Source organism: Camelus bactrianus, chromosome 13 (genome assembly GCF_048773025.1).
Source record: "Camelus bactrianus isolate YW-2024 breed Bactrian camel chromosome 13, ASM4877302v1, whole genome shotgun sequence".
In the NCBI taxonomy this organism is placed as follows: Eukaryota; Metazoa; Chordata; class Mammalia; order Artiodactyla; family Camelidae; genus Camelus; species Camelus bactrianus.
In genome coordinates, this window is record NC_133551.1 from 21153209 (window position 1) to 21172957 (window position 19749).

Below are 19749 nucleotides of genomic sequence, written 5' to 3' on the forward strand. Positions count from 1 at the left end.
GAGGGAGTGGAGGCAAACTCAGTGACTGCCTTAGACCTTTATTCATTAGAAAGTTTGAGAAGCACAAAAGAAAAAAAAATTCACCCATGGGTAGGGCTGGTATGACACGAGTGAGGTGAGTCCCGAGTCTGGAGAGTGTGTGGGAAGATTCTTCTTGGCTCGGGTTGCTCAGTTTTGAGCCATCTCCCACCCCAGGGACAGAGAGCTCCAAGAACAAAGACCGGGAAGATGTGGAGAGGAGCTGCCAAGAATAGAATCCCGGCCCTGAATCAGAGACACGTGGTCACAGCCCGGCCGAGAGACTCTCACCTTTGCTCCCAGTTGTTTATTACCAGCCCCCGCTCCCCGCTCTCAGGCAGCAATTTCTTCCCACCCTCTGCTTGCCAACATTACTGCCATTCCCGCCTGTGAGACTCCTGGGACTGGGGCAGACAGAGCACTTAGTGCAGAGGGGAGGAGAATCCAGCAGTATCGGGAAGCTTCCCGAAGAAGCCGGCAGGCTCCCGCAGGGCTCCATCCTCAACTCCCAGGAATGTGCCACCAAGCCAGAGCCAGGACGAGGAGTACCAGAGTCCCCTGGCTCCAGGCCTAGTGCTGACACTGTGCCTTGGCTACCTGCTTCTATTTTTGTAACCACACGCTCTCCTCTCCCCACCGCCTCCCTAAATGCCTGTAATTCAAAACCTTCCTTACTACCCAGGAAACTGGCTTGTATACTGTGGGTGCTTAATGAGCAAATGTATGATAAACTTTCTCCCAGCACATTTTTTTTTCTCCTTTTCTATAGTTAGGAGCACTCCAGGTCCTAGTCTACCCCTGTTGTCCCAGAGTTAATATACTCCCTTCCACTCTGAAGTATTTGGGTTAGAAATACAAATGCATGGCCACCTATTTATAATGCTTCTTCTGTTAAACTGATCAGATGGGCATGTTTCCATTTCAGGATGGTAAGGCTAGACAGCATGGGATAAAAGGAGAAACCTGATTTGGATATTGAAGAAAGCCAGTGGCAGATGTCTTCCTCTATCCCTTAGCATCTAAGTAATCTTCCCCAGAAGCTTCTTAGAAGCAAATATCAGTGTCCACGACTGGAGCACAGTTAAGATTCCAGGAGACTTAATGAGTGTGGGAGAGTCAAAAATGAGCTCTAAATGTTCAGTGAGAGAAGGGAGTAGAATAAGAGAATTACATGCCGACAAAGTCTGTCACAGGTATGTCTAGAAAGGTAACACAAAGAAATATGGGTACTACTAAAGAGTTATTTTTGACCCAAGAGAAATGTGTTGATAAACGCAATGTAGAATAATTCTGAATTGGTATTTTTTAGTATTTCTCAAGTTTAACTGAGATCTTTGACTTTGTCAACTGAAATAACTTATTAGGTTTATACTAGACTCGATTGAAGAGCCCGTCATCAGAAGAGCCCAGAGGAGTTACTGAGATGGCTTAGTTTGAGGATCATGTATAGAGATAGGCTTTTAAATTTGCTTTCCTGATTTCCCGAGATTAGGCAAAGGGTAGGAGAATGAAAATTGTATGAGTCTAGAACAGAAAGATTACAAGGAAAAATTGAAAGAAAAAAAAAAGGTACTCAAAAATTGCCTTCAAAGCATCTTTGAGGAGAAGAGAGAAAAAGAACTCACATTTATGGAACCATTGGCCTAGATACCTAGCGTGCTATCTCATTCAACTCTCACAACACTTCTGTAAGGTAGGTATTACTTGTTATGCTTTCCGGGTTCACTTCCCTCGTTCAGTTTGTCAGCTATCGTGTGGCATCTCCAGGCACCCAGGCCTGCCACCCTGCCCTGAGACCCACCTTCCCATCAGACCGACCTGAAACTTTGCTGTCATGCCACACTGACTCTCCGTCTGCTGCAGGACGCTACAAGCCTGGAAGCAGCCGCAGCAGCAGGTGTAGCTTTGAGATATTGCAAAAGCTTGGACTCTGGCACAGGTAACCATTCACTCTATATAATTATAATCCTGTAAGACTGATCCTAAAACTACAAGTATAAACAGGCAGTCTTCCACTGGTTTTCCCTTCTTGATGTTTTCTCGGTTTGGTTTTGTTTTGTTTTTCTCTTTACCTCCTGATTTCACAGCATAAAGTACTTAACCTCAAGAAAACTGGCATAAAGCAATGTTACCAGGATGGTGGAGTGATACTGGCCTCTAAGGAAAACTGCTTGAAATTTTGTGGAGCCTTTGCTGGTTGTTACAATGACTATGTGACACCACTGGCACCTGGGAGAAATAGGGGATGAGGTATGAATTCTCATGCTCAGAAAGGCTCAGCTCAGTGAAGAGCTGTTTGGCACTCTGCACGGATTTTCAAATGTCCTACTAGAGATTCATGCCGGGAAGAGGAAAATTATGTATACATAAAATTATTAAAATTAGTAAAGCCTGGACCTTACAGATAAAGTATGTTTGGTTATAAGTTTTCCTGGACTGCAATACCCACGTAAATCAAGGGAAAACTTGCTTGTGAAGAACCTTACCAAGAGTTGCTCACAACTGCAGAAAATCAGGTCACTGACAGCATTTTTTTTTAATTTAACATGAAACAGTCATGTCAGTCTGCACCTACTGTTGTTACGTTATATAATTCTATGAATATCTACAGGTATTTATCCCTTATTTCAAAAGGTAGCATATAAAGGAGTCAACAACATTCAGTTGACTATTGTCTTATTCTTACCCTTTTTAAATCCAAACCTGTTCACTGTAAGAAGGTACAAGCACTGATTGCTTCATTACATCTGAGATAGTTTTCCCAAGTATTGCACTGAAATTCTTACTTGTTTCCAATACTACTGTTAAGGAATAATTTAGATTATATGCACAGGTAGATGATATTGTTTAAAATTTTCAGGATGAGTAAACGTGGTGCCACAAAGTATTTGTTAATATAGGCGAACCTTGGGCCCCATAAGGTTAAGACCACTTGTGTAAAGGAACGAGCATGGCCTCTGGAGTCCGACAAACCTAAGATGAAAGACATCGCTTGGGACTGCATGACTTGAGTTTACTTTTGTTCTGAACTCCAGTTGCCTCATCTGTGAATGGTCGTCATTTCTGGGGGTTCTGTGAGAATTGCTATTTCAGACAAGACAGCATGGGTTAAGTGGCAATGACAGGTATTCAACAATAATCCCCTTCTCAGTGGTCAAGCCACGCTTCTCTTCCCCCACTCACCTTTACACAAAGGCAGGAAAATCAAAATAGGAAGAAGGAAATGTAAAGAATACCGAAGGAGAAGGGGAGTCACAGATCCCGGCCAGCACCTCATACCTAGCGACACCCAGAGCGCCCTGCGAGTGTCTAGTGTGAGACGGCCCAGGAGGTTCAAGTAACATTCTGGCCCTGGACCATGAAGAACACGGTGCTAATGCCAACCACACAAACACTGCTACCTTCACACAGTACATGGATACGTGAATTGTTTCAGGAATGGATGTGGAATTATTTCCTCAACCTTGTTACTGTGTATCCCTTTAAGACTACTGAAAAGTTAACACTGTAACTGAAGAACCTGTGACTTTTACAGACTGAGATGTAAATCCTGAATTTTAGCCGTATTTTTTTTTTAACTTGGAACTCTTCCTCTACTTGTGCTTTGATTACCTCAAGGGAGATTTTTATAAAATAGTAAATACACTTTCTGAATGCTGGAATTCTTGAGCTTCTTAGCCACAACTTACCAAGGGCCGGGTATGTTTCTAAAAGGCAAATATTCTACCACTGACAAGGTCTAAGGTCCCTTCTTGCCTTTCACTTATCTGTAGAAGCCACTGGACCTCCCTGGTATTAGTCAGGTCCAAATTTCAACTTCCTATTCCATATTTTAATCACCAAAACTTCAAAATACTCTGCGCACCCAAGACAGAAAGGCTAGAGTTTCTAAGATAGTGAGAAAAACCAGTTTTTAGATCCTACTCTAGAGAAACAGTTACAATGATCCACTCTTGGCTGGCTTTTTTTTTTTTTTAAGTCTTAGCAAGTATCTAGCCCAAAGGTATCTGTTGGTTATTTCTATCTGAATAGTTTCAAGGAACACCTTTAGATGCACTGCAACATTCACAGCATAGTTATTTACAACTGCCAAGATATGGAAGCAACCTAAGTGTCTATCAACAGATAAATGGATAAAGGAAATATGGTATACATAGATACATACAATGGAATACTACCCAGCCATAAAAAAGAATGAAATTTTGCCATTTGAAGTAACATGGATGAATCTGGAGGGTATTATGCTAAGTGAAATAAGTCAGACAGAGAACAGCAAATACTGTATGATAATCACTTTTACATGGACTCTAAAAAATAAACCTACTGAATATAAAAAAAAATAGTGAATATATTAAAAAAAAAAAAAAAGACTCATGGATACAGAGAACAAACTAGTGGTTACCAGTGGGGAGAGAAAAGGTGGAGGAACAAGATAAGGGTAGAGGATTAAGAGGTATAAACTATTATGTATAAAATAAGCTATAAGGACATACTGTATAATGCAGAGAATACAGTCCATATTTTAGAATAACTGTACATGGAATATAACCTTTAAAAATTGTAAATCACTATGTTGTACACCTGCGACTTATAGTACTATACATCAGCTGTACCTTAGTTTTTTTTTTTACATTTTTTATTGATTTATAATCATTTTACAATGTTGTGTCAAATTCCAGTGTTCAGCACAATTTTTCAGTCATTCATGGACATATACACACTCATTGTCACATTTTTTTCTCTGTGAGTTATCATAACATTTTGTGTATATTTCCCTGTGCTATACAGTGTAATCTTGTTTATCTATTCTACAATTTTGAAATCCCAGTCTATCCCTTCCCACCCTCCACCCCCCTGGTAACCACAAGTCTGTATTCTCTGTCTGTGAGTCTATTTCTGTCCTGTATTTACGCTTTGTTTTTGTTTGTTTGTTTGTTTTTGTTTTTGTTTTTTAGATTCCACATATGAGCGATCTCATATGGTATTTTTCTTTCTCTTTCTGGCTTACTTCACTTAGAATGACATTCTCCAGGAGCATCCATGTTGCTGCAAATGGCATTATGTTGTCGGTTTTTATGGCTGAGTAGTATTCCATTGTATAAATATACCACCTCTTCTTTATCCAGTCACCTGTTGATGGACATTTAGGCTGTTTCTATGTTTTGGCTATTGTAAATAGTGCTGCTATGAACATTGGGGTGCAGGTGTCATCCTGAAGTAGATTTCCTTCTGGATACAAGCCCAGGAGTGGGATTCCTGGGTCATATGGTAAGTCTTTTCCTAGTCTTTTGAGGAATCTCCACACTGTTTTCCATAGTGGCTGCACCAAACTGCATTCCCACCAGCAGTGTAGGAGGGTTCCCCTTTCTCCACAGCCTCTCCAGCATTTGTCATTTGTGGATTTTTGAATGATGGCCATTCTGACTGGTGTGAGGTGATACCTCATTGTAGTTTTGATTTGCATTTCTCTGATAATTAGTGATATTGAGCATTTTTTCATGTGCTTTTTGATCATTTGTATGTCTTCCTTGGAGAATTGCTTGTTTAGGTCTTCTGCCCGTTTTTGGATTGGGTTGTTTATTTTTTTCTTATTGAGTCGTATGAGCTGTTTATATATTCTGGAGATCAAGCCTTTGTCGGTTTCACTTGCAAAAATTTTCTCCCATTCCGTAGGTTTTCTTCTTGTTTTACTTCTGATTTCCTTTGCTGTGCAGAAGCTTGTAAGTTTCATTAGGTCCCATTTGTTTATTCTTGCTTTTATTTCTTCTAGGAGAAAATTTTTTAAATGTATGTCAGATAATGTTTTGCCTATGTTTTCCTCTAGGAGGTTTATTGTATCTTGTCTTATGTTTAAGTCTTTAGTCCATTTTGAGTTGATTTTTGTATATGGTGTAAGGGAGTGTTCTAGCTTCATTGTTTTACATGCTGCTGTCCAGTTTTCCCAACACCATTTGCTGAAGAGACTGTCTTTATTCCAATGTATATTCTTGCCTCCTTTGTCAAAGATGAGTTGACCAAAAGTTTGTGGGTTCATTTCTGGGCTCTCTATTCTGTTCCATTGGTCTATATGTCTGTTTTGGTACCAATACCATGCTGTCTTGATGACTGTAGCTCTATAGTATTGTCTGAAGTCTGGGAGAGTTATTCCTCCAGCCTCTTTCTTTCTCTTCAGTCATGCTTTAGCAATTCTAGGTCTTTGATGGTTCCATATGAATTTTATTATGATTTTTTCTAGTTCTGTGAAATATGCCCTGGGTAATTTGGTAGGGATTGCATTAAATCTGTAGATTGCCTTGGGCAGTGTGACCATTTTAACAATATTGATTCTTCCAATCCAAGAGCATGGAATATCTTCCCATTTTTTAAAGTCTTCTTTAATTTCCTTCATCAATGGTTTATAGTTTTCTGTGTATAATTCTTTCACCTCCTTGGTTAGATTTATTCCCAGATATTTTATTACTTTGGGTGCTATTTTAAAGGGGATTGTTTCTTTACTTTCTTTTTCTGTTGATTTATCGTTAGTGTAAAGAAATGCAACTGATTTTTGAACATTAATTTTGTAACCTGCTACCTTGCTGAATTCTTCAATCAGCTCTGGTAGCTTTTGTGTGGACCTTTTAGGGTTTTCTATATATAGTAACATGTCATCAGCATATAATGACACTTTTACCTCTTCTTTTCCAATTTGGATCCCTTTTATTTCTTTCTCTTGTACCTTAGTTTTTTAAACAAATGAATACCTTTGGTTACCTCAGGTGATGGAGGTTTATAATAAGGAGACACAGGAAAGCCAAAGAACCATGGGAAACCTTTTCAAAAAACAAAGACTTCTTAGAAATTATTAAAAACTGGTTCATTGACATTAAAGACACTATGAGCTCTCCTGGCATGAAGGACACTTTGGTGGCCCTCTGTAATCCTGTCAGGGCTCCAGTCACTCTGTCATTCCCTGGCTTCACGGTTTTTTCCCTTAGGTCCACTTCTTTGCTTCTGCTTCTACCAACTGTGCAGAACAGATACACAGTATGCTCATGGGGTTAAAAGAAAAGTAGAAAAGGGGGTTGTACCCACAAAGATATGCATGTACTCTCACACATAACACACACACTTACGCATTCATAAATTTTTTTTTCTGGAAGGATGGTCAAGAAAGTAGTCAAAGCAGATGCTTCTGGGGAAGAGAACTGGGGAACCATGGTTCTGGGTGACCTACTTTTTAAAAATTTATACTATCTACATATGTTATTTTTTTCAATTAAAGTTAAAATTGGTTTTAAATAACATTTGCTACAGTAGCTCCACTGTGGACTTCTGCCTCACAAAGAGTAATTTCTGCTAGCAGATTTAGTGACTGAATAAAACACAAAAGCACAGAGACCACTTTCCTTTGGTGGCCTTTGGTCAAACATTCTGGACACCTTCGTTAACTGGGAGCCAACAGGTGGAAAGGGAAAGGAGGACCTGAGAGGTGAATTAGAATTAATAACATTGAGGAGGTCAAGAGATGAGGCAGGCTGGATTAGGAAGAGATCTCATAAACTGATTTTAGCTATCCTGTTTATATCTAAAAAGTTTTGAGGCAACTACATAAGAACTTGTGTGACATCACAATCCTAAATATCTAAGCAATATATTTGATGTCAGAAGGGCAGAAAATTATATCTTAGCTTCTAAAATTTCATTTCAACTTTATATTACTGTGCCTTACTGAATCAAATTCATGGAATTCTATTTCCCAAGATTTTTATTGAGTTCATAGCACCTCATCTGCATTTTCTATTTATCTCTGATTACCCGAAGCACTATTAGCACCTAAGTCTCAGCTTTTTGTCCAGAACTTCTAACAAGAAGGAAGTAATCCCTAAATGACCATGTAAATACACCAGCATCTCTACAATTTCAAGAATCTCTATAGTCCATCCACTTATAAGGCAGAGAGAACTTTTGCTTACAAAGCAGAGAGAACTTCTGCTATGTTTTGTTTAGCGTTTTAGTAATGTAAAAACCAAAAACAAGAACAAAACAAAACAAAACAAAACCAGCCTCTGATTTGAAGTTGGGTCTCTCTGTTCTGGCTTGTTACTTTCCTGTACAGTTACACTTTTGCATTTGTGGAATCAAGATCACATGCTAGGTATATACATTGAGCAGTAAACAGACACGTGAATACTTTTGGAACTCTGTCATGATTTTCCCAACCAAGTTCTATCTCACTCTTCTTTGATCTCTGCCCACTACATCCCCATCTGCATACTTGGCATTGCTGGCATTTTTCATACTCTGCCTCGTATTACCAGCATATATATCATTGTTTACTCATACAACTTAGTTTATTCTTACCACCATGACTCCTATACATTGTAACACCATGAAATAGGCACTTAGTAACTTTTGTATGTATTTCAATACTTTGTACATAAAGATGATACTCAAATATTTTTAACTGAGGGCACGAGCTCTGGAAGAACGTTCAAGCTAGAAAGGACTTTGGAACTCATTTAATCCAGTGGTTCCCAAATACATATCTACTGACAGGTGACAGGCCGGCTGCATAGGGACATCAGGGAAATATTAAATTACAACATTTTCAGGCCCTACTCCAATCTGTAGAGGTGGGGCCCAGAAACCTGGGTTCTATAAAAGGGTTACCAGGTGATTCTGAGATGAAACCATGTTTGGGAACCACTGGGCTAGTGCACCTATCCCAGATCACATATGAAGAAACTGAAGCCCAGTGAGATGGGAGCCTCACCCAAAGTTGGACAGTAAAGGAACAGAACAGCAGAAAGATCAATGGAGGATAGGGATGAAATGGAAACTATCTGGCAGACATCTTCAGAATTAAATAAAAGGTAAGTATTAACTAAATAGAACATGTTACCATAGAGAACCATTTTATCACAGAATAAAATTGATGAATAGCTTTTTTTTAAATGTAGGCATTTTCAAATCAAAACTACAATGAGGTATCACTCACTTCACACCAGTCAGTATGACCATCATCAAAAAAGTCTACAAATAATAAACGCTGGAAAGGGTGTGGAGAAGGAACCCTCCTACAGTGTTGGTGGGAATGTAAACTGGTGCAGCCACTGTGGAGAACAGTATGGAGGTTCCTTAAAAAGCTAAAAATAGAGTTGCCATGTGATCCAGCAATTCCACTCTTGGACATATATCCACAAAAACTTCAATTTGAAAAGATTCCTACACTCCAATGTTCACAGCAGCACTATTTACAATAGCCAAGGGACGGAAACAACCTGAATGTCCACTGACAGATGACTGGATAAAGAAGTTGCAGTATAAATATGCAATGGGATATTACTCAGCCATAACAATGAAATAATGCCATGTGTAGCAACATGGATGGACCTGGAGATTGTCATTCTAAGTGAAGTAACCCAGAAAAAGAAAGAAAAATATCACATGATATCACTTATATGTGGAATCTAAAAAAATGATACAAATGAACTTATTTCAAAACAGAAATAGACTCACAGACAATAGAAACTAAATTTATGGTTACCAAAAGGGAAAGGGGAGGGGAAGGAATAAATTAGGAATTTGAGATTAACAGATACACACTACAATACATAAAATAGATAAACAACAGGGCCTACTGTATAGCACAGGAAATTATATTCAGCATCTTGTAATAACTTATAATGGAAAAGAATCTGGAAAAGAATATACGTATATAACTGAATTACTTTGTATACATGAACCCTTATAAATCAACTATACCTCAACTTAAAAAAAAATAAAAATAAAAAATAAAAGAAATCATGAGGATACAACGTACAGCGTGATGACTATAGTTAATACTGTATTGCGTATTGGAGAGTTGCTGAGAGAAGATCTTAAAAGTTCTCATCACAAGAAAAAAAATTTGTAACTATGTATGGTGATAGATGTTAACTAGATTTATTGTGATCATTTCATAATATATCAAATCATTATATTATAAACCTAAAATATGTCAGTTACCTCAAAAAAGATTACACTTAAAACAATAAAAGCAGTCAAAATGAAGTTACTCTGTTTAGAAAAGCACACTTAGTTGATAAAACTATAAAGTAAGGGATTAATTACCATAAAAGTGAGGATAGTGGTTATGCTTGGAGGGCAGGTAGGAAGGGATGTATAGAATGTTCTAGAGCAGCTGACAAGGATTATCCTTTTCAAGGGTGTGGTTACAAGAGGGTTCAACTTATTCAGCAAGTACATTTGTTTCATGTGCTTTTCTCTACTTACATTATATTTAATAAAAAATTTAATGTAGAATGAAAAGTAGAAATGTCAGTCAAAATGTTGCTAATGTCAAAACCGAGCACATGGGAGTTAACTGCATTATACTTTTCACTTTTGCATGTATTTAAAATTTCCATAATAAAAAGTTTTTTTAAAAAAAATTACTACACACCAACCAGTAGCCCCTGTCTAGAGCAGCTCTCAATCTCATGGGAGACAGTAAATCAACAATCACCAGTCTATTCAGAGTTACGGAAGCTCAGAGGAGCGGCACAGAACCAGTCCTGAGGAGGGCTGGGGACAGGCTTAGAGCAGTGACCCCCAAGTCCTGAGCATAAGTAGTTAGTCGTTAATTTAAAAAGAGGTCATTAAATTGAAGGGGTTCTAATGAACTTGGCAGCCCAAGTAAGCAAAATCAAAACCTAAGCCTGCAAATGCCTCAAAGTTAAGAAACCTAAACCTGAAGACAACCAATCACAGTCAACTAGGCTTTCCCACATAAGGCAACCACTGAAGCTACAGCCAATCAAATCGTTCCCTCGCTTGCCCTGCACGTCTTCTCTAGGAAACACCTTGCCTCTACCTCCTGTTTGTGGAGCACTCCCAACCCTTTCTGGTTTGGCACTGCCCAAATCGATTTTTGCTCCAATAGCCTCTTAATTTTAATATGCCTCAGTTTGTCTTTTAACAGAGTTCACCAGGAAAGAATAGAGGAGAGATTCCCCAGTAAAAGGAAGAACAATGAATAAAAGTCAGAGAACCAAAGAAGTACAGACCATGGAAGGCATCTGCCGTACCCTACTTCAGGAAGTCTCAGAGGACCAGTCATGCCCACTGTCCTCTCCAACGGGTCTCCTTATTCACTCTTCATCTGTCTTTGTACCACAGGACCCAACAGACTAGACCAAAGACATCCTGCCCCACCTGTCCCATGCCCCGGCTCACCAACAACAGACTCACTCTCAGGGAGTTCAAATTTGAGACAGAGAAGGGCACAGAAGTACAGAGGCAAAGGAACTGAAAGACACAGAGACCTGAGGCAATAAGCACTTTAAAGGAGTAAAGTCAAAGGATGAGAGAAGAGACTCAGGAAGGAATAGAGTTTTAAGAAGTAGGGAGAGAAAGGTGGAGATGGGAGTGGGAGGACAACTGGACCTGCTCTCGGTTCTCTAGAGTCTAAAGCTACTGCTTTCACCCGGACAGCACGAATGATGTTCCAGTTGTCCATGGAGCCTGACTGCCCAGCTGCAGTCCTGAGCCCCCTCACCTCCCTGTAGACAAACACACACATACACATTGCCAGCGTAACCCGAATGTCTCCATCTCTGGATGGGAGCAGGTGAAGGACGGCAAAGGGGCCACCAACCGCCTATGAGGCAGCAGAGGCTTGGGGAGTGGTTGGCCCCTGGACTTGATTCTAGAATTGTTCACACACCTACTTCAGGGAATTTCCAACACCCAGAGCATCAGTCCTACCCATTTCTTATCTGCCTGATAGTGATGAGGTCTATAAGGCAGCTAGTGAGATTAACCTCCCACTTCCCCAAATGAGTCTTGGTTTTTGGGTTTTTCATTTGAGTTTTTCATATAAAATTGAGGCTGATGCTCAGGAGGGATAGTAAGCACACATAATGATTGCAATATATTTAGAACTTCTCAGATGGTACTGTGCAATTCTAGAAAATTCCATTCTATTTAACTTAAACCAAACTGTGTAATGGAAACACAGCAGATGAACGGTTGATTGTGTTTCAGCTTTATAAAGCACCAGTCAGGGATCATTCCTCCTCTGAAAAACACTCAAGTTATTCTTACTGACTACCAAATAAAACGCGTACAGCTTCAAGGACATTTGTAGTCACTACTATCTACTTCAGCTTCATTTCCTACTGTAACCAATCATCTACTTTTATTAAACTTTTATAGAGCAGCTAAGCCATCTAGCAGCTGTGGAAATGAGCTTATTTTAAAAAAAAAAAAAACCTGCCAGCCCTCAGGAAGAGATAGGGAAGTAACAGTTCAACTTAGCATTCAAGTGCTATGTTAAAATCACGCAATAGTGAGTATTATACGAAATGTAGGTTGGCAGATTCACAAGGAAGGCTTCTTGGAAGAGGTGACAGTTGAAACTGGAAAGGTGAGTAGGAGCTATCAGAACAAAGAAGTGAGAACATCACGAGAAAAGGCAGAGAGGAATGGAACAGTTAAATACTCTGGAATAAAAAGGAGTCGGTAGGAGATGAGACTGGAGGAGTAGGCAGAGGGCAGGACTGAAGAAGCAGGTAGGACTTGGAGACGTTGTTTGGCTGGTGGGGGTTACTTGCTACGTGCTATGATCTGTTTGTGTCCCCAAAACTCAAATGTTGAAATCCTAGTGTTCATGGGTGGGGCTTTTGGGAGCTGCTCAAATTGTAAGGGTGGAGCCCTCGTAAACAAGATTAGTACCTTATCACAGAGGCTCCAGAGAAACCACTAGCTCCTTCCACCAAGCGAGGACACGGCAAGCAGGTGCCAGTTATGAACGAGGAAGCGAGTCCTTGGCAGCAGGCGACCGTGCTGCCACCCTGATCTCGGGCTTCCCAGCCTCCAGAATTGTGAGCAGTTGTTGTTTATCAGCTGCCCAGTTGGTGGTATTTTGTTAGGACAGCCTGAAAGAAAGAGGGCAGTAAGTAAATGGGAGCCCTGTAGGTGTTCGATCAGAGCACCAATATTAAAATGAAGGATGGGGGGATTCAGGGAAACCATATTCAGGGTGCCCCTTTAGAATCTGTATCATAATAATTCAGCAGTGACAACCACCAGTGCCCTCCAGCCAAACCCCACCAGGAATTCTCATCTCTAGTTTACTGTTCCTTCCAACAAGGGAGGCAACACACCATGGGGAAACGTGGAAAGGATCCGAGAAAGAGGGTGTTAGAGAGCACTGGGGTCGGGGTCGTGTTAGGTGATTTTAGGGCAGGTCCAGGGAAGCAGGGGTTAGCCGTCAGGCAGTGGGGGCAATTCTATGATTCAGTAGCTTAGAAAACCTATCTACAAAGTGGGGAAAGTGTCAAAGCGAAAACTGTGGTAAAGGAGCAGCAGCCATTTTTATCAGTCAAAACAGGGGGATGCCTGGTCATTTTTATGGTTTGGATCATGTTTATGTTTCTATCTGTGTTCAGACAAGATTACCGAGTAGTCTATTTCCGTCTTGAGCCATCACAGTCACAGAGTGGTCTATCTGATGCCGATGCTCTGTGAAATCCAATAGGAAACCAGCAAGTCCTGCCTGTGAGTGTCCAGCCAGCTCCCAGAAATCAGGAGCTGACTTTCTCACACTCTTTCTACTCAGTTTTGTAGGGCCTGCTTCATAATCCTCAAATCGATGGTCAAACTCACACCAAACTCCCAATTCCTTCGTTTTGTATGTGTGTTTATTGTTTTTCCTAAGGGAGCAAACATACAAGTCGGTGAGCCCCATTTTGTGCTGTTCTTCCTGGATTTCCCATTTGTGAGGCAGAAAGACACAGCTCGACTTGCCAGTGTCTGCATTGCTGGGAAGTGCTGAAGTCTGCAGCACAGTTAGTGTTCTCCAGAAGGGCCACAGAGGTACAGAATGTCGACTCTCACAAGAGCTCAGTGCTGGTGCCAGCAAGTTGAGAAAAGCAAGCAGTTTTAGTGTCTAGAAAGTTTTACAAGGCAACACCCCATACACTGCAACTCACTTGCAAAGCCTTCTGTTTGCAAACAGTGCCTCCAACATCATAATTTCTGGAATTTGTAGACATGCAAACGTTTGATGCAACTTTTACTTAGCTTCCCAGTCTCCATACTTCACCCTCTTACTACTCCCCTTTCAAGATATGAGTGATGCTCCTCACTCCTGCCCCCCTCCCCAGCCCCTCCCTCTGCCCCACAGCAAGTCTCTTTCCTGACACTACAATATAAAAAAAAATTAACACCTACATAAGATACCAATATTGTAACTGGTACTAGAGCTTTATGCCAAAGCTACAGGATTTTAAGTACTGTTTTTATGAGGGGTCTTTTATTCAACAAATATTTTTTGAGCTCCAACTATGTTTCAGATACAGTTCGAGGCCCTTAGGGGCTGCATCAGTAAACAAAATAGACAAAATCTTTGCTTTTAGTACACTGAAGAGGAAAAAGACAATAAACGAAGGAAGTTAAATCGACATAGGATGTTAGTACGCTATGAGGGAAACTAAGGGCAGAAGGGGTCAGGAGGCACTGTCATCTTCAGGGGAGGATCGGTACCCAGCCTCACCGAGGAGGTGATATGGGAGCCGATGTAAAGAAGGAAGAGCATTCTACAGGAAGAGGTTCTGGGAGAGACGACAGCCAGTGCAAAAGTCCGAATGCTCCAGACTGCAAAGAACAACCAGGAGGCCAGACTGGCCGGACAAAAGGACCAGCGACGTTAGAGAGGCAACAGGACCTATGAGCACCGCTGGGCTTTGGCCTTTGCGCCAAGTGAGAGGAGGAGCTACTGGAGAGTTTTGAGCAGAGAGATGAGACACAGAATGTATCTCATTGGAAACAGTAACTTTTGAGTTTTGCTGTAAAGGAGAAATGAGGTAATAGCAGAAGGGATGGGGACAGGCAACAAAAGAAGGTTTGTTTTGTTTTTTTTTAAGAGAAATAATAGCATGTTTTATGTTGAACATACGGCTGGGAATTAAAATCACAATTCTCACCTTTTCTGCTTCCCAAGCACACTGCTTATATGTATTGAGAGAGAAGGGGCTACATTTGCTTGATACATTTACTCAATGAACTATTTAGTATTATATCATAGATAGACTAATATGACCAAATCAAAGTTAATAATTTCTGAAATCTATAAAGAGTTTTCAGCTTCTGGACATGTAAAAATATCTAAATACAAAGTGATTTCTTAAAAAGTTCCTTCATATTCACTCTTCTTACAATCTTTCCACGTAGTAGAGAACTAAGAAAACATGTCATGACACAAACCACTTGTCAAACAATTACAGTGGCCAAACACTCAAAACGCCCCTCTAACAAATTTTACGACTACACAGCTCAAGGGTTTGGTGACCAACTTTTGTGTGGATCCTGAATATTTCAAAAGATGGCATTAAACTTTTTCTAAAAGTGTCCCAGCATTTCTGAGTTAACTGTTCTTTTAGATGAGATTTACCGTTTTTTTTTTCTTTTTACTGAATTGCTCACTTAGCTGTTTAGAATAGATGATATCACCTGTATGGGATTTTTGTATAACTGGCCATCTGTTTTCAAGGTAATGATTACAGACTGTACTGTGCACGTGACCCATAGGTTTCATTAGCTTCCTCCTTCAGGAACCATGAAATAGGCAAAATCTATAATTGTCAGTTTCACAGCAGCATTTTTTGAGGCACTAAGTATTTTTGTGGTTGAATCTGAGGCTTTCATTGGAAAGATCATTTGTTTAGAAAAAGTTTTAGGGGGTGGGCATACCTCAGTGGTAGAGCACATGCTTAGCATGCATAGGGTCCTGGGTTCAATCCCCAGTACCTCCATTAAAAAAAGAAAAGAATACAATAAAAAAGAAATTTTGCCTGGTTTGTGGGGTTGTTGCTGTTGTTGTTGTTGTTGTTTTAATGGACGTGTTGGGGATTGAACCCAGGACCTCATGCATGCTAAGCATGTGCTCTACCAGTAAGCTATACTCTTCCCCACTATCACCTGGTTTGCATTTGGAATTTGATCAGTGACCAAGAATCCCACAGTTGCTATGTAATAAACTTGGAACAAGGAAACCTCAATTCAACTCCTGGCTCTGTCCCATACCAGTTCAGTAACTCTGGGCAAGCTACTCAACTTCTCAGAGCATCACTTAGCTCAGCTGGAAAATGAAAAGAATCCTTGACTCATTGCTATGGTGAGGATAGAATGACCACCCTGTAGACTTACATGCCTCACACAGCCATGGACACATTATTGGCTCCTAGTAAATCTGCCAGGATCTGCTACACCAGATAGCAGGCCAGACCAACTCCTTCCCTTTTTTCCTTAGCAGAGAGAGTACACTTCTCCACTCAGTGCTGATTATATCCTTACAGTCACTTCTCTTCTTAGAGAAAAGATAGGACTTCTGAGATAATCATATTAAGGGGGGAAGTTTTTTGTTTTGTTCCCACTGACATTGCAAAAGTTTATGCCACTGTCCCTCTTGCTGGGGAAATGGGGTGAGAAATGAGATCTCACTAGTGTGCATCTTATTTTGATAAATTACTTATTTCAAAAGTAACTATTGAGATTCTCTCACATATACTATGATGATCAAAACTTTATCCCAGATCTGCTTAACTCTTTCTAATCCAAATTGAAAACTTGCATCAATGTTGGTTATATATATATAAACATTAATAGATATCTAGAGTCATAAAAAGATATGAACTTTGATAAGGCACATCAAAATACCTAATGTTTATTTTTCTTGAAATTTTAATGCAAGTCAGTGCATTGGAAACTGAAAATGCTGAACATGATTGTCAAGCTATTGCCCAGACACCCTGAAAAACTTGGGAAGCAATATAACAATATAACTTCATTAAACTTGGAGCCAGGAAAAAAAAAAAAAAACCTGAGTTTAAAGCCAGGCTCTGTCACTTACTCTGTGTAATTCTGAAAACTTCCTGAACCTCAAAGCATTAGTTTCCCACCTGTGAAGCAAGGAAATTAATAATAATACTTCTCAGGGATTAAGTGAATTGAATAGTTGTGCATCTTGAGCTCAGAATAATATCACATTATGATGAGGAAGACAATGCAAAGTAACTAAATCTGGAGTCCGTGGTTACAGGAGAGACATTCAAAGTTGTTGGTTAGTATGCTAACAAGCTCACTTAGCTTAGAAACCGGAAGATCCAAATATAAGTAACAGGCCAGCTCCATTCTTGCTAGCTATGTGACCCTGGCCAAAGTCCAATCATCCTGAACCTCAGCCCCCTCAGCCCCTCATTTAACTATTAGGTATTGATAATATTAGTCACAATTCGTTAAGCACTTACCATATACCTTACAACCACCCTTCAAGGTACATGTTCTTATCTCTCTGTTTTTGTTTTTTTGTTTGTTTTGTTTTGTTGTTGTTGTTTTGGTAGGGGGGAGGTAATTAGGATTTTTTGTCTTGTTAATGAAGGTACTGGGAATTGAACCCAGGACCTCGTGCATGCTAAGCATGTGCTCTACTACTGAGCTATACCCTCCCACTTCATCTCTATTTCACAAATGGCTGACACTGAGAGAAGTTAAACCCGTTCAAGGTCACCCAGCTAGTTAAGTAGTAGAACCTGGATCCACATCCAGGATATCAGTCTCCAAATCCTGTCCTTAACTACCAGCCACCTACCTGTCCTAGAGAAGATCAAAGAACATTACTCCTGCAAGGCTGCTTTTTGAATTGAAATGCTCTATACAAACATGAACTTTTATTCTTAGTACTCTATATCAACATAAAGACTTCACAGAATGGGTTTTATTTGCCTCTCAGGTGCCTGGGAACCCTGAAAGAACAAAAGGTTAGCTTCAAGCTCTCTTTCATCTCCTCTCGGAATTTTGCCTTGACGTCAGTTTCGCTTGAGAAGAACTAATAAAGAACGTTAAAGAACAGATAGCCAAATGCCACTCTGTGCCACTGAAGGCAGCTCTCTGCACTCCCAGGAGTCCCAGGCAACAAGATCTTGTGCTTTTCCTTGAAATGTGAACAAAGCATTTTCTTGGGCTAAAATCTCACACCTGCGTTTGCAACTGCAAAAAGCAGCTTGGGTAAGTATAAATAATGTGGTCGCGTAAATGTCCACATAAACTAGTGCTTTGGAAGTCAGCCTACAAGACACTCCAGCTCCAGGCACGCATGCAATCGATCTATTAAAGCAAATTTCAGTGTCTTCTCAAGGATATGGTGTAAAATTTAGAGCTGCTTTCTCCTCTGGTCCCACGTAGCTAAATATAACTCTTAGTTATCCATCCTTGGAATAATAAGCTTCTTAGAAGTATTGAAGTGTTGCTGGGTATGACATATGAGTGGCAAAGTGAGGCTCGGTTTGGTATCACCTGGAAGGTACCCCCTCACCCCTCAATCCCAGAGATGCTCAGCGTGGCCCTCTCACCCTTGCAGAGGAAGCAGGAGAGCAAAGTCCAGATAAATGAAGGATGTTAATCTGCCGAGCCAGACCTCGACGCTGGGAAGGCGCTGACGCCGCCAACCGCGGAATCCGGGACTCGAGCCTACTCATTTGCATGAGGAAGAAGGTCGCCCCGGGGTTTCCCAGAGGCTCGGATCTCCGAGCCTGGAGAAGGCGACTTTCTCCGGTCCGGGGACTTACGTTTTCCCTCCCCAGTAAGGGCCTCTCGCTCCTCCTGGGGCGCTCTCAGCGGACCCCATCCCGCTTCCGACGTGGGGATCCGGGAAGCGAGGCTCTCAACTAGTCCCGGCCAATTTACGCCGGCGCGCCGCTTGGAGAGGCGGCGAGAGGCTGAGCCCGAGCACCTGGCGCTTACCTCGGACGGCGAGATCTCAAACACGGCCGCGATCTTGGCGTAGAGCTCCTGGACGCTGGAGAAATCCTCCACTCTGCCCGTGGCGCTGCCGTGGGCCAGCTGCGTGTGGAAGACCAGCCTGCGGGTGGGCGCCCGGGGCTCTGGGACGCTGCCGCCAGCCGCATCCTTCTGCTTGCCCTCTACCAGCCGGGAGGTCTCCTTGGTGTTCAGTTTCTTCTTTCTGCGCAGCCCCAGGGGCATCTTGCCTGGATGAGGGCGGGGACCCACCTGCACCGCTGACCGCTGCCTCTTACGCCTGGCCAGCGGACTTTGTGCTAAGGGCCTGCTGTCTAGGGGGCAGATGCAGCCGGGGCTGGGCCAATGGCAGAGACCTTTGTGCCTGGCCCCGCCTGGTCAGGGCCCCCTCCTCCCCTGGGAGGAGCCGCACCTGCCCGCCGAGCAGCCACCTGCCCTCTCTCGGATGGATCTGGAGAAGAAAAGGTAGACCCCGTGGACCACGGAATGTTGCCTACCATTCCAGTTCTACAAGGATCAAGCCACCAGCCATTGCAGCTGCCTCCCATGGTGCGCCCTGAGGGGAATTCAGAATGGAGGAAAAAAGGAAACACTGTGTGCTCTGGGGACTGGCCCTAGATAGTTAAGATGCATACCTAAGGAATAATTTCAGTGAGTTCAGACTTTTGCATCTTCCTCTAGATAGAAAAGCACTAAAATCATTGACTTGAGATACCTGTTCTTTGTGATTAGCAGTAAACTTCTGATGTTCTAATACGTGTTTTTAGCCAGATAAAACAAAAACAAACAAACAAAAACTCCCACATATCCTGGCTCCTCACTTACCTCTTTGGAGCAGTTCTTCAGAGCTGAGAGGCTGTCTCCTCGACTATAGTTCTTAGTTTTGTCCTCAAATAAAATTTAATTTGAAACTTTCAGGTTGTGCGTTTTCTTTAACCCATTCACACATCTCAT

The 19749-nt window shown here is 41.4% G+C and overlaps 1 protein-coding gene across 1 annotated transcript in view; it reads right to left on the bottom strand.

Annotated features, from left to right (window-relative positions):
* Positions 1-19180, bottom strand: part of GIPC2 (GIPC PDZ domain containing family member 2) — a 75594-nt gene extending 56414 nt beyond the window's left edge. The window contains exon 1 of the mRNA XM_010963357.3: positions 18781-19180. Within this exon, the coding sequence (XP_010961659.1) occupies positions 18781-19020 (240 nt within the window). The 5' untranslated portion in view covers positions 19021-19180. The remainder of the gene's footprint in view (positions 1-18780) is intronic.
* Between the last annotated feature and the right edge of the window lie 569 nt (positions 19181-19749).